The 25,142-nt window shown below is 44.6% G+C and overlaps 1 protein-coding gene across 2 annotated transcripts in view; it reads left to right on the top strand.

Moving 5' to 3' along the window:
* The window catches only part of EPHA6 (EPH receptor A6), a 1,374,331-nt gene that overhangs the window by 1,060,791 nt on the left and 288,398 nt on the right, over positions 1 to 25,142 (top strand). The window contains exons 9-10 of one of the 2 annotated variants that reach the window (XM_082246035.1): positions 9,389 to 9,459; positions 9,632 to 9,709. In XM_082246035.1, coding sequence (XP_082102161.1) covers positions 9,389 to 9,459; positions 9,632 to 9,709 — 149 coding nt within the window. The remainder of the gene's footprint in view (positions 1 to 9,388; positions 9,460 to 9,631; positions 9,710 to 25,142) is intronic. The other variant, XM_082246036.1, reaches the window with a different exon arrangement.

The following is a 25,142-nucleotide window of genomic DNA, read 5'->3' as shown; positions in this document are numbered from 1 at the left end:
TCTATATATGATGCTGTGTCTGTGAAGTGGATATCTTTACTAATATAGATTACATGCCAACACCTTTGTTGAGCTACTGCCTCAAAGACATTTGTGAGAGGGTAATTAACAAGGGTTTTATTTCCTATAATTGTAGGTATATTGTCTGCCTCTAATTTGTTGGCGTGGATTTACTAAAGGCAAATAGACTGTTCACTTTTCAGGGGAATTTTCTCTTAGCTTAGTGAATGAAGTGAAGTTGGCGTCCATCATCCATCATCCAATTATATGCAACCAGTTTTTTTACAAAGTGAATTTTTACCACATTCACTGAGCCAAGTAAAAATTCAATTGCTAAGTAAAAATTCACTTGCATAGTGAACAGCCTATTTGCCTTTTTTTAAATGTGTTAATTATGTATTGAGATGTAATATAAAGTAAACAGTACAGATAAAGCTGAAATTACACGTTGAATTTTCCGCTAGGATTTACAAATAGTATCGGTATTATAATACATCTCAAGTATTTTCACTCTATAGCAGAGTAGGAGGTAGAAAGGAAAAGGAAGAGTGGAGAGGTAGAAAAAGATGGGAACAAAGTTAAAGTAGGGGAAGAAGAAGGGAAAAAGAGGGTGCCGAGAATGACTGAAAAAAGGTGTCCCCGTTTGACAATAAAGGTATTATAACATCATAATCAAGAACAGTAAGCGGCTATAAATTGAGAGTAGGTGGTAGCATTGGTTGAAAAATAGGCATAACATCTGAGCACAGTAGGCTCTAAGTAGAAGACATAAGCTCCGCATATTGAGAGGAAGACCTGAACACCATCCAACATGTCCACCTTTGAGCGACAGATGACTGGGTATTGATGAGCTCTGAGGTAAGGTTTTTTATGGTGTAGATATGGTCAAGCGTTTGAAACCATAATTTCAGAGTAGGTGGGGAGCAGTGGAAACGCACTAACCAAATTTTGTCAGGTATAGGGACTCTAGATATGGAAGCCTATTTGGCTTTTAATAAAGCAACCCTGTTGTGGGGTTTAGGCTCACCTTGTCCTATTATAGATGTTACAAGAAAAGTGCATTGGAGACAAGTAAAAATTACCACATGGAGACAAGTAAAAATTCCCTTTTAAAGTGAAAATTTTCTTGCATAGTGAACAGCTCATCTGCCTTTTTTCTTTCTTTGGCCTTCATAAATGTTTTGCATACAAAAACCTAAAAGGCAAAATAAAAAGTAAGCCCATCAGGGCTGTAGTCATAATGCACATGAGCATGCTATTGACAACAAATAGCATATTTGTGTAGTCAACAGTGTTAAGCATAAGTCCATACTCCATTCCGCCCACAGAATAAGGGGTTTACGCTACAAATTGTCAGAATGATCAGGAACCCAGCACCCATGTGCAAAACAAAAGGAAGTAAGGAAAGGCAATAAAAAGAGAGGGTGAGGGAGGAGGGGGAATAAGAAGGAAGGGGTTGAGAGAAAAACAAAACAAACAGCGCTCTAGCCTTAAGAGCATTTACTGTTAACTGGAAAGAGCCATGGTTATGAACAAGTCCACTCCAATCCTTAACAGTTTAAACCAAATAACGTATGTTTCAAAGAGGAACATTATGTGGGCTACCCCCATGTGTTGGACCAACATCCACAGAGGAGAGTTGGTAGAATTATCTAATAATCCTCAAAAACCATGAGAAGGGCCAGAGATAAGTAGGGTGTAAATTACGTTGGAGGTGGGGGGTGGAGGCTTTGGGCTAGGAGCCCAGCAGAACAGTGGTGATTTAATTAATCTAAGTGGCCCAGATGCTATAGAACTTTCCATGGTGGCCCTTACATGTCGCCATCCACTCCACTGGGGGGTCCATTCTGCTCGTCCAGGGGTATGGGCTGTCTTCCAATGGCCCATTTGCCTTTTAGAAAATCAACCCTATTGCTTGCTTTAAGCTCACCTTGTATTGTTACAGAGGCTACAAGAAAAGCTCATATTCCATAACACACTGCATACCACATGTAGACATATATGTAACCCAATTTTACGTATATCAGGAAACCACAATATGGAGAGTCAGCTGTGTATATATATTGTGCTATGCAATTCTATATAAGTGTGCCTATGCAATCCTTCTACAAAATTCTTGGGGCTAAGAAATTAATGTCTAGAAGAATAAATTCTTTGTGAGGATGTGCAGTAATTTACCTGGAAACACTGTAATTAAAGTATAAAACGCTTGTCACATTCTCAATGGTGCTCCTGACAGGCCTTATTGCACACTTGAGGGAGAAAATCTGCCTAATATGCTTTTGCTCAGTGCTAGCAATGCTGTGACTGTTTATTATATGTTCAGTATTGGTTTGGGAGCTTAGCAAACTACTCAGCATAATTAATATAAGGAGGATAGAGTCTCATAATCCGGGGTGGAAATTTTGAGCAAATGTTATCAGTCAGCAAACAGTAGGTAATATTCATTCGTTTATGAAGTTACATCAATATCTAGAAAATGCTTTATAGTTTGCATTCACCTGCAACTGACTCCGGTAGACTGACTCACCCAGCTGCTTCTTTTATCCAGCAGAGACTCAGGAGGAAGATTTAACGTGCTGAATTCAGATCAAATAAATAGGGGAATATTGTTAAAATAAGCTGGTGAAATCATTGACTACAATGAAATGGTGCATTTATGTCTCTCCCTTTTAATGGGAAAACAGCTAACTAGCAGCCCAGAACTTGATACCCCAACAAAGTGTGTTTATGAACAGCACCCCTTCCACTATATCATGCTTTCCCTGCACATTGCATCTTTTTTTTTTATCACAGTTATCTTTATAACACCAGTAATTTATGCAGTGCTCTACATACTGTACATTGCCACCAGCCCCTGCCCTCAAGGGCAAGCTAATGCCCCTAGCTCACATACATAACACATACTAGGGTCAATTTAGACAGTAGTCAATAATCAGCATGTAGGTAGGATACTTACAGGGAGTTGGTTTGCCCAGGAAAGAGAAGGGATTAACTGCCAGCACCTCAGATCCCAAACTTTTTGGGCCCTGCCTATTCACCCTGTGTAAAACGAAGGGGAAGGCCAGGGTCTGGGGCACACTCCCGGAGATGTCATAACCAACATGGAGCACTGGGAGGGATTGCTGCACCCAGCAGTTTGTCAGAAGACACTAAATGACCAGAGAACTGCCAAACCTTGAAGGATGCCACTAATTGACCACCTTGTTGAGGAATACTTGGGAAGCATAGCTTAGTTAGACAGAGTTACACTATATTGTCAAAAGTATTGGGACACCTACCTTTACACGCAAATTAACTTTAATGGCATCCCAATCTTAATCCATAGGATTCAATGTTGAGTTGGTTCACCCTTTGCAGCTATAACAGCTTCAACTCTCCTGGGAAGGCGGTCCACAAGGTTTCGGAGTGTGTCTAGGGGAATGTTGAACTATTTTTGCAGAAGCGCATTTGTAAGGTCAGGCACTGATGTTGGACGAGAAGGCCTGGCATGCAGATTCCACTCTAATTCATCTTTTGCGGGATGGGATGCCATTAAAGTTCATGTGCGTATAAAGGCAGGTGTCCCAATACTTTTGACAATATTGTGTATATTGTCTGAAAGGTACTTGTTGGACTTTGCCACACATGTTCAGTAAAGTTGCATCTACTGTTTAAAGGGTGGTCTGAAGTCATTTAAAGGGGTGCATGATGGTTTCTGCAAATGGAAGAACAAGGTCAGTAAAGCACATGTGGGGTATGAAGCAAAGCCACTACAAAATATTAAATTGACAAGATAAGTCAAAAGAGGAATGCAGTTGCTATGAGTAACCAGAACTAGAGCAAAATACATTGCTGACAGTCATGAAGTGTGGTACCTGGTGGAGGTGACAGGTCCTCCAGTAGCAAGGGGAATGATGTTTTGGTTCCCTCTCTAGTGGTTGATTCCCCAAAGCCTCAGGGACTGAACCCATGGTACAGAGACCCCATGTATTAAGCTACAAGATACAGGAGAGAAAGAGTTGACAAGTGCACGGTGGGACCCCGTTCTACTGCTGGGAGTGAGGTGGCAGAGGTATATTGGACTGGTGGAGAGGGCATAGGCTAAGCAGTGTCCCCCCCTTAATGTAACATACAGTACATCCAGCTAATGTGTTTAGTGACACGGGACAGCACTTTTCAGAAAGGCTTTGTACGTTTAATGCTGCACACAATATATGGCGCATTTCTAGGTCGGTAAACCACCATAATGCTTAATTTTCCCATGAACATGGTCCCCTACTGGTCCCGGGCATTGATGAGCATGCTCCATGTGAAAGGTACCCCCACATGCAGGGAAATTTGTCCCACCCACAAGCATTTCTTTGAAGTATGGGAAAAAACCAGAGTACTTGAATGTAGTGCTACTCCCGCAGGGGACATTGGTTTTAACTGGTTCTTCCCCAAGCAGTACAGAGGCCACCAGCCACCCAAGAAACAGTCCATTCAGTCTGGTTACCCTGTGCCAGTGCACAACTGTCAGTACCCAGTGTAGCTTCCAGCACACATGTAACGTACCTGGTGGGGGAGCCTCAAGCCTCAAGACCTCTCTTATAGCCCTTGTTCTGGAGTCCCTGGGTGACAGGGAATGCTAGAGTTCAGGGTGGCACGAGTGCCTATAAACTCTCGCTATCAGGTGCTGACACATGTCTGGAATGCAGGAATCACAGGACTGGACACGCTGGCAGAGGAGCAGGAGCCAGTGAGGGTTGCAGATAGACTGGTGCAGATGCAGGATAGGCACAAGGCCCTCCAGATCAGCAGCTAACAGGTGGATCAGGTTCAGACAGGAGGCAGGAGAGTGGTCAGGAGACAGGCCAGAGACAATAACAGCAGAGCGGATAAGCAAAAGCAGCAGGCAGAAGTGTAGTCCAGGGACAAGCCAGGGGTCTTCATGCAGAGTCAGAATCAAGATCAAGTTGGTAACAGGAGAACAACAGGAATGGATAACAGGAAAACATGGAAAGTAATAGACCAAACGACACTTACACACTGAACTAGTGCAGGTTAAATAGCCCTTCTGACACATGAATTCCACCGTATCAGAATGATGGAACATTGTATGAGCTTTGTATGAGCTTTGCCTCATGGACTATTGTAGATTAGAGCTGGACAGTCTGCTACTGGGGTTTCCGGCTTTTGTCTGTTTAATAAGTTGTTCTGTGTTTATACTTAGGATAATGTGTAATGTCCTTTTTTTAGCCTTGTTGCTGGCAGTCTGGTCACCCAGGCTGGTTTAGGTTCTGAGTTAATTAGAATGTAATTATAACATTGTCTGGGTGTAGATTCCCATTCTCCTATTGTTTCAGTCCAGATGGTAATTAGCTTAGGTTAATTATGTTTCTGGTTACAGTTTGTGTTAGTTGTTCCTTAGTTATGTTAATTCTATTTCTGTATACAATGTTATCTGCATACAATAATGTAATCAGGCTCACCTGACCTGGTGGGGTATATATTCTGTGTGAGTTTGTTCAATAAATGGTTCCAGATCTTATACAAGCTATTCTCGGCTAGTCTTTTATATTGCGCCAATAGTATCTGATATCTATGTTCAAGACTGGAGGAAGCGGTATACTGACGGAAGCACTCAAGCACAGTGTGGGTCGGCTCTGTCACCCTCTGGCTCCAAAAAACTCTAGGGGTTTTTTTGTAATGCATTGCTTGTAAAACTAGTAAGAAGAGAGGGAGCGGAGGGGGTCTTTGCATGGGATACTCCAAACCACTCATCCATGGGGCAAATTTTGGGTATTGGGAAAAGGGCACATAAAAAGTAGTAGTGTTTTGTACTTTTAGTATTTATTTAATTTAAAATAACTTAATAAAATAAAGAATTTCGTGTCAAGAGTAAAACATCTTCATTAGGGTTCATTCACATAGCCATAACACAGCTGTAACATTTTTTTACTGATCATTAGGCAAGGAACAACATTTTCAGCATAAATGATCAATAAATAGATGCATTTTTTAAGGTGTAAAATTTTCCTGATGGCATACGTGTATATGCATGTCCTCGGATGCATTTTGTAATTTGTGTTACAGACTGAACAAAGTGCATGTTTTCGCACATGTGTGAATGTCTCCATTGAGAACAATGCAGCTGCATTCAGGACCAAAAATAAAAAACTGTTTTTTTTTTTGTTTTTTTTTATGTGAATGAGGTCTAATGGCTTTTACAGTATAAGCAGCAAGGCTAAGAACTAATCTTTACAAAGGCTTTAGGGGCAGGTGAGCTAATCCAACAGGATACATCCAACATTGTATCTGAGTATGCTTTTGGTAAATTATATTCTCATTTTTCACATTATTGAGTGTTGGAAGCCATAGGAAATACCCGATATTTGTCAACATGGAGGCACATGTGACTGATTTTAGGTGATAGTCCTGAGTTAATCAACTCTGCCACTTTGAAGCTCATATCCCTGCATAAGTTTGACCCAAGCAACTTATGGCTAATGCAAGAATTTGTTTTTACTCAATTTGACGGAGTGGCAGGGAAGCAAAATGTAAGCGTCGCTGAGAGGCTGCATTTAAGTGAATCTGTTGCATTGACTTACATGGGCAAAAAAAGATAAACGCTAAAGCTGAACTCCATGCAGAAAATGGAATCTATATGATAGGTTATTTTCCTGGTATTCAGCTTTACTCACCCCACAAGGACACCTATCCACTGGTTGCATAAGTGTGCACACCCTCTTAGAACTGGGGATGTTAAATAGGAGTCAGTACACACCTGCCATCAATTAACCACTTTACCACCGGAGGATTTTCCTGCTAAAAGACCAGGGGTTATTTTGCGATTTTTTACTGCGTGACTTTAACGGACAATCGCGCGGTCGTGCGACGCTGTACCTAAACGAATTTCACGTCCTTTTTTTCCCACAAACAGAGCTTTCTTTTGGTGGTATTTGATCACCTGTGCGATTTTTTGATCACGCGCTATAAACAAAAAAAGAGCGTAATTTTTGCAAAAACAACAATATTTTTCACTTTTTTTTTATATGAAATTCCCCCAAAAAAAAATGTAAAAATCAAAATTTTTTAAAATTTTCGGTCAATTTGTTTTACGCTACCTATGTTTGGTAAAAAAAATCGCAAAAAGCGTATTTTGATTGGTTTGCGCAAAAGTTATCGCGTTTACTAACAAAGGGAAAGATTTTTGTCATTTTTGGTGTTTTTTTTTTTAACGAGTAATGGCGGCGATCTGCGATTTTTTTGCGGTACTGCGACATTGCGGCGGACAGATCGGACCCTTGACTGACATTTTTGACACTTTTGGGGGTACCAGTGACATTACTGCAGTAATCAGTGCTATATATATGCACTGTTACTGCAAAAATGACACTGGCAGGGAAGGGGTTAACAGTATTGGACAGGGAGGGGTTAAGTGTGTCCTAGGGGCGTGATTCTAACTGTGCAGGGACAGGTCTACTAGTGTAAAAACAAAGATCAACAGTTCTACATAGTAGAACTGTTTGATCTTCACTTTTACACAGGGAGAACTGACAGGTGGCTTGTTTACACAAGCCGCTCTGTCTTTCTCCCGCTGTAGCGGCGATCGTAGTGTGACCGGCGGACATCGGGTCCGCCAGTCACACTCCCGCACTCCTCCGTGAACGAGCCGAGGCGGGCGCGCGCCTCAGCGGGCGCGCGCCCGCCCGCTATTGGCTCTGGAAGGAGTGACAGGCGAGCGACGTAGACCTACGTCACTCTGCCTGGCCGGGGCCGACTGCCGCAGTAAATATACTGTGCGCAGTCGGCAAGCGGTTAAAGTGCCTCTGATTAACCCCAAATAAAGTTCAGCTGTTCTAGTAGGTCTTTCCTGACATTTTCTTAGTCGCATCCTACAGCAAAAGCAATGGCCTGCAGAGAGCTTCCAAAGCATCAGAGGGATCTCATTGTTAAAAGGTATCAGTCAGGAGAAGGGTACAAAATAATTTCTAAGGCATTAGATATACCACGATACACCAGCGAAGACAGTCATCATCAAGTGGAGAAAATATGCCACAACTGTGCCATTACCAAGAACTGGACGTCCCTCCAAAATTGATGAAAAAACGAGCAGAAAACTGGTCAGGGAGGCTGGCAAGTGGCCTACAGCAATATTAAGGGAGCTGCAGGAATATCTGGTAAGTACTGGCTGTGTGGTACATGTGACAACAATCTCCTGTGTTCTTCATATATCTTGGCTATGGGGTAGAGTGGCAAGATGGAGGCCTTTTCTTATGAAGAAAAACATCCAAGCCTGGCTAAATTTTGCAAAAACACATCTGAAGTCTCCCAAAAGCATGTGGGAAAATGTGTTTTTGCCTGATGAAACCAAGGTTGAACTATTGGCCATAATTCCAAAAGGTATGTTTGGCGCAAAAACAACACTGCACATCACCAAAAGAACACCATACCCACATTGAAGCATGGTGGTGGCAAAATCATGCTTTGGGGGCTGTTTTTCTTCAGCTGGTACAGGGGCCTTAGTCAAGGTAGACTGAATTATGAACAGTTCTTAATACCGGTCAATATTGGCACCAAACCTTCAGGCTTCTGCAAGAAAGCTAAACATGAAGAGGAGCTTCATCTTTCAGCATTGCAACGACCCAAAGCATACATCCAAATCAACAAAGGAATGGCTTTACCAGAAGATTAAAGTTTTAAATAGCCCAGCCAGAGCCCAGACCTGAATCCGATTGAAAATCTTTGGGGTGATCTGAAGAGGGCTGTGCACAGGAGATGCCCTGACAGATTTGGAGTGATTTTGCAAAGAAGAGTGGGCAAATATTGCCAAGTATTGCCATTGTCAAGATGTGCCATGCTGATAGACTCATACCCAAAAAGACTGAGTGCTGTAATAAAATCAAAAGGTGCTTCAACAAAGTATTAGTTTAAGGGTGTGTACATTTATGCAACCATATTATTTTATTTTTTTAGTTTTACTTCCCTCCACCTACAAGCTTTCAGTTTGTTGTTTAATTGAGTTGCACAGTTTATAGGTCACATCAAAGGTGGAAAAAGTTCTAAAATTATTTATTGTTGTCTCATTTGTTACCATCACAGAAACCTGACATTCAACAGGGGTGTGTAGACTTTTTATATCCACTGTATGTTAATCCTGTATTGATATGCATATAATGGCATAGGCAGTGGCACAAGGGTGATATTTGTCATTTTGTTGGAAGAGTTGCTGGTAGGATATCTTGGTGCCTACAACAGTCAATCAGACCTTACCTCTTTGCCTTAGTACAGTATGGAGCATCTAAACCATTGCCATGGGAAACAGGATTAATTCTCCCAACTGATACATTGATAAACAAGGTGTTTTTGCTGAAACGCTTCCTTGTAAACAAGCTTATAGTTATAACTGTGTTTTCTCCCCAAGGTGCCAGTGGTATATTAAAGCAAAAATGAAATCTGAAGAAAAAAGGCGTGCAAATCTGCAAAATGGAAACTGTGAGTCATGTTTTACTTACCTCAGCATGCTTTTTTAATGATTTTTTGTTTGTTGTGTGAATGTAAGCAGATTGTGAGGAGACAAGTATATCAGCGAAAGTTGCCCCATGAAAACAGTTTTACTGATAATCATACAGAGGGGCTTAAAAAACAAGGGATTTTTCATTTTTAGGTGGAGTGGGGCAAGGCAGGATTCCTTTCTATCTGGGAGGCCAATCTGAAGATCTTCTCCTTTGTGATTGTGATATAGGTGAGCCTGCCAGAGAATATATGCTACTTGTCATTCCTAATCTCTCCTTATTTTTCTACAGCAGTGGTTTTTAAATTACTAGATTCAGATTTAGGCACCTTGACATCACCAAGGTGCCACACATAATACTCTGTATATGTATTGCTACAAGAGACTGACAAAGACTGCAGACCTACTACAGGAGATGGTCAGAGACTGAGGATATAATAAAGAAGTTGGTCAGAGACAGAAGACCTATTGTGGGAGATGGTCAGAGACTGAAAAGATACAACAGAAGATAATCAGAGGCTACAGACATACTATAATATAAGAGATTGTCAGAGATGGAGGACCTATTATAGGAGATAGCAGAGACTGAAGACATACAACAGGAGATGGTCAGGGACTGCACACATACTATGAGAGATGGTCAGCGACTGAGGACATACAGTATTATAGGAAATGGTCAAAGACTTAAGACATACAACAGAAGATAGTCAGTGACTGATGGTATACTACAAGAGATGATCAGAGACTGCAGATTTATTACAGAACATGGTCCTAGACCAAGGACATACAACAGGAGATGACCAGAAACTGCGAACATGTTGAAGGAGATGATCAGATACAGAGCACATTTAGTAGACATGGACAGGGACTGAAGACATAAAACAGGAATTGGTCAGAACCTGCATATATGTAATGACTCAATATGGCTGCTTCCATGTGCATATGTAATTACAAGCTATACACAGTAGGAAGGTTTTTGAAATATTAACAAATTTACAAAAATAGGAACAGGATAACCTTTTTAAATGTATTGGTTAAAAAAAAAAAAAAAGACAGTACATTATATTTTTCACCTTAGGCTTGTAAATTATTAGTATTTATTCCTAACCTACTTGTGTCTCTGGGGACAGGAAGTGCCGGAAAATCTTCACACTCACAAAAACGATAGGATCCCAATTCAGCCATACAGAAATCAATAGACCATTGTGAATGCATTTCACTAGTTAAATACAGATCTCAGTACAATATTTTTTTAAGTAAATAGTTTATCTTAAATAGCCATGATAATATCATAAATGCGATTACTTAAATGACTAAATCAAATAAATGATTGTGATTTTCATGCTTGATAAAAAGAAGGGATAAATGAATTCAACAGTACATAAAATACATAGTGTTCCAAAAGTGCATTGTGCAGAGAATGTATAATTTCTTTGTTAATCAGTGGGTAGTAATTTGTTAAGTGAAAAGGAAATATTAATTGAGAAGTACAGGTAAATAACTAAACCCAGCAATAATTAAGTAAAAAATGTACCAGATTCTCGTGTTTACTTAAAGTGGTTGTTAAGCCACTTAGTAAATTACACGCAACCCCCTCTGTTAGAACACGCAGAGATAGAGAAGGTAAAAAAGGGGGAGGGGTATGTCTGTATATTAAGAACAGCATACAGGTAAATATGAGGGATGATATTAATAATGGAGCTATGGATGAGGCAGAATCCCTATGGGTAGAGCTTCGAAGGGATGGCACGGCGGGGAAGTTAATATTGGGCGTATGCTATAGACCCTCCAACCAGAGGGAGGAGGGTGAGGCGGCCCTCCTTTTACAGATAGGATTGGCAGCAAGGATGGGAAATGTCATTATAATGGGGGACTTTAATTATCCAGATATAGACTGGGCAGAAGGAACCGCGCACTCAGCCAAGGCTAGGCAGTTCCTAAATGTTTTGCAGGACAATTTTATGGGTCAGATGGTGAATGCACCGACAAGAAACAATGCGGTACTTGACCTACTGATTACCAACGATACAGACCTGATCACGGATATAGAAATACGGGACAACTTAGGAAACAGTGACCATAGGTCAATAAGTTTCAGTATTAATTACAGTAATAGGAAGCTGAGGGGTAATATAAGGACACTGAATTTCAAAAGAGCCAATTTCCCAAAGCTGCGCTCGCTGCTAGAAAATATCAATTGGGATAGAACCCTGGAAACAAAGAACACGGAGGAAAAATGGGAGTGCTTCAAGAGCATACTAAACAGGGGGATTGGCCAGTGCATTCCAAAGGGAAATAAATTTAAAAGAGCAAAAATAAACCCTGGATGGCTAAACTCCAACATAAAAATGTATATTAGTGCTAAAGAAAAGGCCTTCAAAAAATGCAAGAATGAGGGGTCATTGGCAGCATTTAAGCATTACAAAGAGTGTAATAAGAAATGTAAAGACGAAATCAGGGCGGCTAAAATAGAACACGAGAGACATATAGCGGAGGAGAGTAAAAAGAACCCTAAGAAGTTCTTTAAGTATATAAACAGTAAGAAAGCGAGGCCAGAACACATTGGCCCCGTAAAAGATGATAAGGGAAATATGGCCACTGAGGACAGAGAAAAGGCGGAAGTGTTAAATAATTTCTTCTCTTCAGTCTTCACAAAAGAATCGGGGGGCTACACGAACCCAGCTTGTAAGGCCAATAATACACCTCAGAAAGTGCCGCCATGGTTAACAGAAGGTAGACTTAGAGCTAAACTAGAGAAACTTAACATAAATAAATCCCCGGGACCGGATGGCTTGCACCCGAGGGTTCTTAAAGAGCTCAGCCAGGTGATTGCCAGACCATTATTCTTGACCTTTAAGGATAGTTTACAGACGGGTATGGTGCCAGCTGATTGGAAAAAAGCCAACGTGGTACCAATATTTAAGAAGGGGCCGAGATATATCCCGGGTAACTATAGGCCGGTCAGCCTAACATCAGTAGTCTGCAAAATTTTGGAGGGGATGTTAAGGGACCACATACAAGACTTTAGTAATGAAACTGGTATTATAAGTAGTAATCAGCATGGATTCATGAAAAATCGTTCTTGCCAAACCAATCTATTAACCTTCTACGATGAAGTGAGCAGCCACCTAGATAAGGGTAAGTCTGTGGATGTGGTGTATCTGGACTTTGCAAAGGCCTTTGACACCGTTCCCCACAAACGATTACTGTACAAACTAAGGAAGGTAGGTATGGACCATAAGGTGAGTACCTGGATAGAGAACTGGCTCCAGGGGAGAGTACAGAGGGTGGTGATTAATGGGGAGTACTCGGATTGGGCGGGTGTGGAAAGTGGGGTCCCCCAGGGTTCTGTCCTGGGACCAATCCTGTTTAATTTATTCATAAATGATCTAGAGGAGGGGATATCTAGTACAATCTCAGTATTTGCAGATGATACTAAATTAGGCATGCCAATATCTTCTATGCAGGATGTGGAAATCTTGCAAGCAGACCTGAACAAAATAACGGGGTGGGCAACTACATGGCAGATGAGGTTTAATGTTGATAAATGTAAAGTAATGCACCTGGGTGCCAGAAACCAGAAAGCAAGCTACTCACTAGGGAGGGAACCTCTGGGTGAGTCTAGGATGGAAAAGGACTTGGGGGTACTGGTAGACAACAGGCTTGGCAGTGGCATGCAATGCCAAGCCGCCGCAAGCAAAGCCAACAGAATACTGGGATGTATAAAAAAGGGGATTCACTCCAGAAATAAAGAGATTATTCTCCCACTCTACAAGACTCTGGTCCGGCCACATCTGGAGTATGCTGTCCAGTTCTGGGCACCGGTCCTCAGGAAGGATGTGCTGGAACTGGAGAAAGTCCAGAGAAGGGCAACAAAAATAATTAGGGGAATGGAGGACATCAGCTATGAGGAAAGACTACAAGCACTGAACCTTTTCTCTCTGGAGAAAAGACGATTGAGGGGGGATATGATATCAATGTACAAATACTGTACTGGTGACCCGAGCATAAGGAACAAACTATTCAGAGAAAGGAGGTACAATAAGACACGTGGCCACTCACTAAAACTAGAGGAAAGGCGGTTTAACCTTAAAGTGCGTAAGGGGTTCTTCACTTTAAGAGCAGTAAGGATGTGGAATTCTCTTCCACAGGCAGTCGTATCAGCGGGGAGCATCGATAGTTTCAAGAAACTAGTAGATGGACACCTTAAAGACCACAACATACAGGGGTATACAATGTACAATTAAAAGCAAACACACACACGCATTCATAGGTTGAACTGGATGCATAGGTTGAACTGGATGGACTGATGTCTTTTTTCAACCTTACTAACTATGTAACTATGTAACTATGTAACTATGTAACACCTCCTATGTTCCAGTGTCTGTGCTTTGTTAAAAAATATGCCCATTATTACCTTATTTCACACGCCGCTCAGTGCTGACGTGACTCCTCGGGTGACTCCTCTCCTACAGTGGGAGGGGCTGTCAGATCCGGAGAGGGAGCAGGGAGGAGTCATGTGAGCGCCGAGCGGTGCTGAGAAAAAGGTAATAATGGGCATATTTTTTACAAAGCACAGACCCTGGGGGGGCGTGGCCTGGAGCGGCATGGAGTAGGACGTGAGTGAGAGCAGCTCCGCCGGCGTATACTCCTTATCACAAATATCCTGCACCCCGAGATCCTCTCTGCCTCCCCGATATCGCCGGTCACCCTCTGGACCGTCCGCAGTATGTCGCCGCCCAAAAAAACGGCGGACACGGCCGCCAAGTTGGACAAATACCGCCGCACAGAGAAGGACTCCCAGTCCCAAGATGGCGCCCAGGCGGGAGCGGAGGCGAGTGCGGCGGGAGCCGACACTGCAAAGGTGCTTGAGGCTATTTCACAGTGCCAGGCTTCCTTGACCTCACGGATTGAGGAGGTGAAGATTGACATCTCCCTGGTCCGCCAAGATCTCCAGGCGGTGCGGGAGAGGGTGACTGAGGCAGAGCAGAGGATAAGCACTGTGGAGGACTCCCTGCCCCCCCTGCAAAATGCTTCTGATCGCCTCCAGCTACAGGTCACCCAGCTCCTGCTCAAGCAAGATGATATAGAAAACAGGCTGCGGAGGTGTAATATCAGGCTTATAGGATTGCCTGAGGGGGCAGAAGGAGCTCACCCGTCAGACTTTTTAGAAAAACTCCTGATTGACACATATGGCCGTGAAGCCTTCTCTCCTACTTTTGTGGTGGAGAGGGCCCACCGCCTGTCTGGCAGACCACCGCCGCAAGGAGCACCCCCCGCACCTTCATAGCTAAACTCCTGAATTTCCGGGACAGGGATGCTGTGCTCCGTCTCAGCAGGGAGAAGGGCAATATCCCCTTTGGGAATGGAAGACTGGCAATATTCCCTGACTTTTCGGCGGAGGTTCAGAAAAAACGGAAAACATTTATTGAAGCAAAACGTAGGCTCCGCATAAAGAACATCAGGTACGCCATGCTGTTTCCTGCCCATCTCCGTGTGGAGGGAGACGATAGAGTGCACTTCTTTGACGATCCAGAAGCTGCTATTTCCTGGCTGGAGCATCTTGAGGCTCGAGGTTGACCATGCCTCGTGCCTCTTCCCCCCTTCTCTTATGGCGGAATCTCCCCTGATCTATTGGACTCCTTCATTGTTCCCCTTTCACTTGCTCTGTATTGCTGTCTTCGCTTACCCCCCCGGGCCCTCTGGCTCCTGGCCTGGAGCTGCGGTCGTGTCGGAGGGTGTTTGGAACTATTTGGAACTGATTTGGCTCACGGGCTGGGAGGCCCACGACCCTCCTTTATCCCTTTGATTCACCTAGCCGGACGCAAGTACTATTTTTTGTTGTTCTCCTAGTTCATCTACACCCGGCATGGACACTCCCATCCGTACAAGCCGGTGGAGCATCTGGAATCTCTCACTGTTTGTCCTATATGCATGTCTTGCTACCCAGCGAAGTTTCGCTCTCCATGTTCGCCTATGTTAGGCGCTTTCCCCAACCTCCCCTCTGTCACGGCACCGGGTGGCAGGGGTGGTATTTCCACTACACCGGTGCACCACTGTGCCCCTTGCTTCTACTGGAATATTTTGCTGCTCCTCCTTTTTTTTTTTCTTTTCTTTATTTTCCTGTTGGTGGGCCCCTTTTTTGGGTCGCGCCAGGTGATTGATTGGGTTGGGTTCTCGAAAGCCCGCACCAGTTGGGGTAGGTGCAGGGCGGGGAGGGTGGGTGAGTTGTCTTTATTGTTGATGTATGTCATGTTGTATTTTTTCTCGAGCACTATGCAACGCATTATAATACCTGTATTGTATGTTTCTTTAAAGCTGGGTGTAATTCTGACCTCTCTTACTGCTGCTATGTGGTTCCCAGATATGGTACTGTCGGGTGGTGGATTGGGTCGAACGGAATCCCCGGAGCTCCTGCAAGCTGTCCCATTAGCCCCATCCTATGGCGCACCTTAAATTCCTTACCTGGAACGTCCGGGGCATGAGAGATAAACTTAAACGGTCGGCGGTGTTTGACATCCTAAAATGCCTCAGGGCCGATACTATAGTTCTGCTCGAGACCCATCTTGATGGTGCTCTCCAAAGGGCGCTGAAGCGCCCGTGGATAGGCTGGACGTTCCAATCCCTGTTCACTTCCCACTCCTGTGGAGTGGCGATTTTGGTCGCCAAATCAGTGCATTTTGAGCTCCGGGGGTCCTCAGTAGACCCACTGGGAAGATATGTGTTTTTGGACGTACTGCTACATGGTGAACCCTATTTGCTGCTGGCCTTCTATGTACCCCCACCTTTTGCGGCCACTATATTACTAGAGGGTCTGGACTTCATGATGTTGCACCCCCGTACACCAGCAATCTGGCTTGGGGATTTTAACAACACCATGAACCCCGGTCTAGACAGGTTACACACCTCCGGGCCTGCACAGCCCCAACCCACGACCACCAGATTTGCCCGCCTTATGGCAGAATTTAATTTGCTAGATACCTGGAGGGTTAGGTATCCCTCCCTCAGGGCATACTCATGCTTCTCGGCAGCTCATAATTCTATGTCCCGTATAGATTTCATTTTTATTTCCCCCTTTTTGCTCCCCAGACTTTTGGACGCAGGCTTCTCGTCCCGTAGTCTCTCCGACCATAGCCCCTATTGGGTCACGCTTAAGATTCAGTGTGAACGAGTTCGGCCGGCATGGCGGCTGAACCCGTTTTGGCTCTCCCCCATCCCTGAGGGGACTGACCTGGCCGCCGTGTGGCAACAATTTTTTGCTGAAAATGGTGGTTCGGCCTCACCCTTGGTGGTCTGGGAGACCTTCAAGCTACATGCTCGGTCGACCCTGACGACCACTATCAATGCCATTAAATCGGACTCTGTCCGGGCTTACGCTGAAGCCACCGGGGCCCTGACAGTCGCGGAGGCGGCGTTTGCGGCTGACCCGACTCCGGCTGGAGCGGATCAATTAAAACTTTTGACTAGAGTAGTGGAACAACTGGATTTTGAGAAGGCTCGCAGGTCCCTTTTTTTCCAGAAACAAAAGCTATATGAGCATGGCGAACGCGCGGGCAAACTTTTAGCATATCTGGTTCATAGTAATGACAGACCTCCAGTGGTAATCACCCTACACTCCCCCCATGGTCCCCCCATTTCTGACCCTGGGAGGGTGGCAAGCTGCTTCCGGGACTTCTTCCGAGACCTGTACACCTCCACTGCCCCGGTTGATGACTCACCAATCCTACCGTTCTTGTCCCCAGACGTTCTCCCCCAACTGACGGCTGACCAGCTGACTCTCTTGGAGGCCCCGCTGACACAGGATGAGATCCTAGAGGCTATGGCCAAGTTCCCTAGGTCCAAGGCACCGGGTATGGATGGTCTGCCTATAGAGTTTTACTCCACTTACTCCGATGTACTGGTGCCACACTTACTGACTATGTTTGAACATGCCTTTGAAACTTCCACACTGCCTCCTTCCCTACGGGAAGCGTTAATTGTGCTTATCCCCAAGCCGGGTAAAGACCCCCACCAGCCTGCCTCCTACCGCCCGATCTCTCTACTTCAGGTAGATGTCAAGATACTGGCCAAGGTCCTTTCGATCAGACTTAACAAAGTTATTTTGTCTTTAGTCCATGCAGACCAGTCGGGTTTTATGCCGGCAGGAACACCTCCTTCAACCTGAGGCGCCTGTTCATGAACCTTCAGGCCACTCATGATAATGCTGGCTCCAGAGTCGTGGTGTCCTTGGACACGGCAAAGGCCTTCGATTCGGTTGAATGGGGCTTCCTGTGGCGGTGCCTGGAGGGATATGGCTTTGGCCCAAACTTCATCCGTTGGGTTCGTGTTCTATATCAGGCTCCGATGGCTAAGGTTTCGGCCAACGGGTGCACGTCGGCTGGATTCCCCCTCACCAGGGGTACCCGGCAGGGTTGCCCCCTCTCTCCCCTTCTATACGCGTTGGTGGCCGAGCCGCTGGCGATTGCGATACGGTCACACCTTGACATACATGGACTTAGAGTGGGCGCCCTGGAGGAAAAAATCGGTATGTATGCCGATGATACACTGCTATACCTGGCCGACCCGGGCACCTCCCTCTCCGTCGCTCTCACCCTTATTGAGCAATTTGGTCGTTACTCTGGTTTAAAAATTAACTGGGACAAATCTCAAATCTTGCCTATCGACGATATATCCCCTTTCCCCATTGACCCGCTCTTTCCACTTCAGGTTGTGCCCCGTATTAAATATCTGGGGATCCTGGTGACCAACTCCTCGGGCGATTACATACGCGATAACTTACAACCCCTCTTTGCATTGTTGAAATCCAAGACCCAGACGTGGGCGCGCCTTCCTTTGGGGGTGCGTGGCCGAGTTAACCTCGTCAAAATGGTGCTACTCCCCAAACTATTGTACATCTTATGGCAGTCTCCGATATACCTCCCCCTTAAGTTTTTCCTTCAGATCGATTCTATCCTCAAGCCTTTTATATGGGGCTCTAGTAGACACAAATTGGCCTGGAGGAAACTTAAGAATCCCACTGACTTGTGCGGCCTCGCCCTTCCTGATTTCAATTTGTACTACTTGGCCTCGCAATTGTCCCACTTCTTCCACCTTCACAACTCCGATAGGGAGAGGTTTCTGGCTCTCCTCACTCCTGCCTGGGCCCTTGCATCTGCGGATGCCCTGTCACTGGTTCTGATGGGCATGCGGGGCGCCGCGTCCCGTGGGGACCGCACTTCCATGCTGTTCCAGTACAGGCGTGTCTGGGACGTGGTGTCCGCTAAATTAGACGTTCCCCGGCTTCATGCACACACGCCTCTGTGGCATAATACTAGCCTCCCCGAGTTTGCCTCTATCCCGGATGCACATGTTTGGGTCCAGTATGGAATCAGCTATCTTGCTCATATAATCACTAATGGCACCCTTACGCCCTTTGACGCCCTGAAAAGCCAGTATGACCTTCCCAACCATATGTTCTTCAGATACCTGCAGATTAGGCACGCTTTCTCTGCTCAATTCCCCCGACCTGTGCCCGACCTGTCCCCGATCTCGGTATTGGAGGTAGTGATGGGATCTGAATCTAAACAACTCATTTCTCATATGTATAATGCCCTTCTGTTACCAGCTTCTACAGTCTTGGCCTACGCTGTTAAAACTAAATGGGAGGGAGATGTTGGGACCATGGACGATGAGGAATGGGAAGACGCCCTCGACAATTGTCAACTGGTCTCTCCAAAACTTTCGGATCGACTAACCCAATTGTTCATCCTTCACCGGGCCTACTTGACGCCAATAATGACGGCTAAGTACCGTAGTGAGGTGTCCGGGCAGTGCCCCGTGTGTCGGCAGGAACAAGGCACCTTTTACCACCTCCTCTGGCAATGCCCGGAGATCCAGGGCTTCTGGGGACAGGTGGTTAGATTTCTTCATGACACCATGGGTTCCCCTCTGACACTGGCCCCAAAATTTTGCTTATTAGGGATACCCCCTGATGTCAGTATAGATAAATACACCACCCTGTTTTTACATGAAACGTTGTTTCTCGCCAGAAAATGCATTGCCAGTCGATGGATGAGAGACACTCCTCCTTCACTCCAGGACTGGCTCCGAGAGGTCAATACGACCCTGCCCTACAAAAAATTGGTATATACCCACAGGGGCTGCCCATCCAAATACAACAAGATCTGGGACAGATGGGTTCAGGCTCCGGAGACGTGTATATAGACCACACAATATTGGTGTGTGGTTTTTCCCTCATACTGTGTGCGGTGTTTAGGCTGTTGCTGGTCATAGACTTTGTAGAATGCCGCCCGGGTTTGTTTTCTGCCCTTGCTGTATCTGTCAGTTCTTCCATCAAAATGTCTGATTGTTATACCTGCTCATTCTCTGTTTATTGTGCTCACCCAGCTGTATTCTCATTGCATTCTCCATATGAACGGTTGTATTCTTTGTTTTCTATCTTTGCATGTAATTTCCTTGCTTTTTTTGCAATAAAGACCTTGTTAATTAAAAAAAAAAAACAAAGCACAGACCCTGGAATATAGGATGCTTTCTAACAGCGGTGATTGCATGTAACTTACACAGTAATTTCAGCAGCAGGATGGGAGGGGTGGGCACTGTCACTAGCTAACAGGCAGGGAAGTAGGATGGAGAGGATAGGAGAGAAAGGACAGAGGAGAGGTACGGATAACAGAGGCACATAAACTAAACACGGTGTAAGGGCCTAGTAGCTGTGATAAACTGTGGTCAGTTTACAGGAGGTAGGGCAGTACCAGCCAGGATCAGCCAGGTATTCCAGGTGATACAGGGCACCAAATGACACAGCACAGGCACTGTGCTGTATAACATGCTTTAAAGTAACAGGATCCAATTTTATTTTATTTTCTTAGGGTTACAAACACTTTAGAGTTGAATTCCAGGGAAAGCAAAATGGCTCCCTTGTGGTTAGCCTACACACTTTAAGTGTTAAATGCTGGTTTAGGTATAGGAGTTTTCAAAAAGCAGTTTTGCTTATCCAATCCTCCACTTCAGCAGGCTTCCTCAAGGTTATGAGACTGATCCCTGCCGCCTGTTCTACCCTATGCTCTGGCATTAGCAGGTCCTGTAGGGCCCATAATACTGCATTGGATGTGAGGACACAAAGGAACAGTACATTGCTGGAGTATAGGGAGAAGACGAGAGCATCGGCTAACAGGCGTGTGAAGGATCAGGTAAGAAAAACTGTTTTTTTAGGCCCTTTAGACCTAAACAAACAATAAACCATTGCATTGAAGGGACGCCCCACTGCAAAGAAGCATTTTTCTTCATGGAGGAACGCGAAGAACAGAAGACTGCTAAATGAGATGCACCTTGGAGCAAAAACACAAAGGCAAGGACTGCAACCCATCAGCTGATAGAAATAGTCATGTGTGCAGCATCACCACTGTGAAACACCCAGGCAGCAGGGAAGTGATGATGCAATCAGATTTTATAAGAGGCAGCAGTCTGCACATGTTCAAGATGGCTGCCAACAGGAGGGCAAGGTAAGACCTTGATAGCCTGCCCCTGTGGAGCTGCAAGAATCTCTGCTCTGGTGTGGTTCCTGTCCCCTAGACACACCAACCTTCACTGCATGGCACCTTTTAGCCTGACTCATTGAATAGCCCCTTGAACGCATAGGGGTACTTGTGGTCTGTAGGGCAATTCAGCAGAGGAGGGCATGGAGGAGGAGGAGAAGGGGGTAGAGCTGACAAATCTTGTATCATCAGCACTAGCTGTATGGAGATGTAGTGGCACAACAAGCTGTAACACTGAGCCCTATCCTGCATCCTTCTGACTTGCAAGCAGAGTTATCCAGTGTGCTGTAAACTAAATATAGTGTTCCTGATCATGCTTGCTGGACCACGTGTCAGTAGTAGCGTGGACTTTATGGCTGACTGCCTTGTCCAACGATGCCACATCATTGCCTTCTACGTGATGGTACAGAGCTGGAATTACCTTACATGAAGAGAAATACCGACTGGGAACCTGCCATTGTGGTACAGCACATTCTGCAAATTTACGGAAAGGGGCAGAATCCACCAGATGGAAAGGCAGAAGTTGTAAAGCCAGCCGCTTTGACAAGCTTTTAGACGCTGGGCATGTGGGTGGTAGTGACTGCAGCAAATGGGGCAGAGACATTTTCTGGCTATAGTCTACAGCTGGTGGTGTGCTACTGGCAGAAGTGCTGCAAGGAGCTGGAACACCCTGTGCTATATCATTATTCCTGTCAGTGGAGGCTGCTGAGAGTTCATGAGGTATAGCGGGGTAGACTGAGGTGAGTAAGGAGAAGGAACAGAATTGCATCCCTTTTGTGTGGGTTTCAGGTGCTCTTGCCAAGGAGCTGAGTGGGGGAGGTTAAATGCCTTGTCAAGTATGTGGTACCCAAATGGCTGGTGTTTTTGCCATTTGTGCTTGAGACAAATTTTAAACATTGTAACAGTGCAATCGGCTGCACAGGTGCTAAAAAAGGCCCAGACACCTGGGCTGCGGGAAGGGTGCCAGGAGATAACAGCTTCACAATGTGATGGAATTTTGGTTGCTGATCTCTACTTTTCTGTGATGGCTGCCTCGCTGGGGTTGTGCCTCACCTTCCTCCTCTGCTCTATCCAGCACCCAAGTGGCGTCAGTGACATCATCATCATCTCCTTCATCCTCATTACCACTGGAGACAACTTGGCAATATGCTGCGGCTGGGGAAACATGACTGCCAATTTGTGTACCAGTGTTCTCCCCTCTCTGTAGGCTCATGTTCCCACCTTTCTCAACCTCAAAAAAGTAATGGATGTGCATCGTCAAGGAGCAAGTGGCTGACGCTGTGTTCAAATAACTCAGTTGACTCCTCTATGCCTGGGGCTATGGAAGGAATAGCTGTGTACAAGGAGGCAGATTTAGCCACTCTGGCAGCTGCAGTGGACTGTGCACTAGTCTCTGCTTTGGTGATGGAGGATGAGGAGGATAAGGATAGTTTAGTAAGCCAGTCCACCACCTCCTCTGCATGCTGTGGCTGGATAGCAAGGGCAACATCACTAAACAGTGGAAATGATGCCCTGACTGAGGACTGACCAAATCGACCTTTTCCTGTGGACACATAAGCTGCTGGCCCCCTCACAGTGCCATGGGAATGTCTGCCTTTCCTTGTTGGCCTCCCAGAGATAATGGGAAGGTTCCTTATTAACAAAATGTAATAAAGATGTGGAAATGTGTAGATGGATGGACTTTAATCAATGGAAAGTGGTGTTTGGTGCACACTCCATCGACACACTAAAATATACTGCAGTAAAACTGCACTAATGCACAGAAATAAACTGCATTAAACGTGCAGTAACGCACAGAAATATACTATGTTAAACCTGCAGTAATTCACAGATATATACTGCGTTAAACATGCAATAACGCCCTGAAATAATATAAAAAAAAATATACTGTGTTAAACGTGCACTAACGCACAAAAATATACTGCAGTAAATGGCACATAATGCACTGAAATATACTGTGTTAAACGTGCAGTAATGCACAGAAACGTACTGCATTAAACAGCACGTAATGCACTAAAATATATACTGCGCTAAACGTGCAGTAACGCACAAAAATATACTGTGTTAAACATGCAATAATGCACAGAAATATACTGCGTTAAACGTGCAATAATGCACAGAAATATACTGCTTTTAACGCACAGTAACGCACTGAAATTTATTGCGTTAAACATGCAATAATGAACTATAATGTAGTAAGCCCGCCCTGACAAAACAAACTGACACTAAAGTAAAAACCAATGGTCACTCACTGATCTATCATTAAATTCACACTAAAATAAAAGTGAATGTTTACTACACTCCCACTGACTGAACTATCACTAGAGTCACACTAAATTGACACTAAAGTAAGAATGAATGGTCACACTACACTCATACTGACTGAACTATCACTAGATTCACACTAAATTGATATTCTACATTGACAATAGAGTCAGAATAGCACATTATAGCACTCTAACTCTCTAGAAGCACTAAAAAAGAGCCCTGTTCTATCTCTCTCCATGCTGATATCACACTACAAATGGCTGCTGTTGAAAGAATACTTTTATAGTGTGGAGTGGGACTAAGAGTAATGAGCCATGATTGGATAGAGCCATCATTACTTTCTCCAATCATGGCTCTGATAGTGCTCCATTCCCTGATTGGGTAAAGCTTTCATTGCTTCAGCCAATCAGGGCTTCCAATGCACTGTGCGGTGGTGAAGTGCATTGTGGTCATTCGGCGGGCTGAACAAATGGTCAAACGCCCTGATAGTTTGGCTGTTCATGGAACAAGCGAACAGCCAATGTTCCGCCCAAACTCATGCTCAGGCCGAACCATTTGCCCATCCCCATTTACCCACATGCATGCATCTGATGTTTTTTTCTGAGCACAACATTTTATAAATGCCCATCCCTCTCTATGTTCACGTACATTCACCAAATATGCCATTAAAGGGAAATTAAATAAATAACTAAATAAAAAATGTAATAAATTGTAAGTATTTAAATAGTGAAAAAAACTGATCCCTGAATGTGGGAATGTGGAAGAGGGGTAGGAGAAGTATTAATTGCCACCTACTAATTCTATGCAGCAACACATCTACCTCTCCTTCTAGGATTGCCTATCAATTTTTTATTTTTAAGATCCTGATTTTGGAGAAGAGTGGGTACCCTATGGCTTTACAATTTTATGCTTAATTTATGCTGCATCGTGCCCTTCCCCTTGGCTGTAGGATTTCTGCCCCCTATTTGCAAATGCCAGTCCTTCCCCCCCCCCCCCTGTATTGTATAAAGGCAGGTAGCTAATGGATGTAAGCAGGGTTTTTTTCCTTAGAGAATAGTTGCAGGAAATCAGCCACGCCCCCTGTCACGAATGGGCGAGGGCGCTGCACTAAATGATGAATGTAACCAAACTGCATTAACAGTAGAAGTGTCCTCAAGGAGCATTGTTTAACACCAGGAGAGTGCTACCTACAGAGTACAGCAAACAGGATTTAGCTATGTACATAGTGCAGAGTTTCCAACACTTCAAATAGAGTTCCGGGGACACTTTTTTTAGCTATGCATTCAGCAAGCCATTGTAGAGTGTAATTTATGTTAGAAGCATTCACTTAAGTATGGAGTGTAAAACAGTATGTCTGGTAGATATTATGAGCAAAGGAGGAGGGAAGAGGGTATAATGCTGGCCAGTATCTGCAGGAGAGTAGTGCACATTGTATGACAGTGAGTAGAATGCTCAGGAGAATACTGCATGGTGGGTAGAATTTGTTAGGAGAGGATTGTGGAGTGTAGGATAGTGGGTAGAATGTTCAGGAGAGGATTGTGGAGTGTATGATGGCAGGTAGTGTGTGCAGGGAGTTCATTCAGATAGTATGAAGGTACACAGTATGAACGAGATAATTCAAAGCTAATTCAAAGCTCCATCACTTCAGTGGTCACTGGGCAGTGGCATGCATAGAGGCAGCAAGTAATGTTAGCTGCAAACAGCACCAGTGCCTACCACCCTCCTGCACTCTCACCTCCCTTCTGTGACTTGCTGCCACCTTAACCACTTGCCGAATGGGCACTTTTAGCCCCTTCCTGCCCAGGTCTATTTTTAACTTTCAGCATAGTTGCACTTTGAATGTCAATTATGGTGTCATGCAA

Source organism: Pelophylax lessonae, assembly GCF_965119305.1.
Source record: "Pelophylax lessonae genome assembly, chromosome: 2".
Classification (NCBI taxonomy): Eukaryota; Metazoa; Chordata; class Amphibia; order Anura; family Ranidae; genus Pelophylax; species Pelophylax lessonae.
This window is presented reverse-complemented; position numbering and strand designations above follow the sequence as displayed.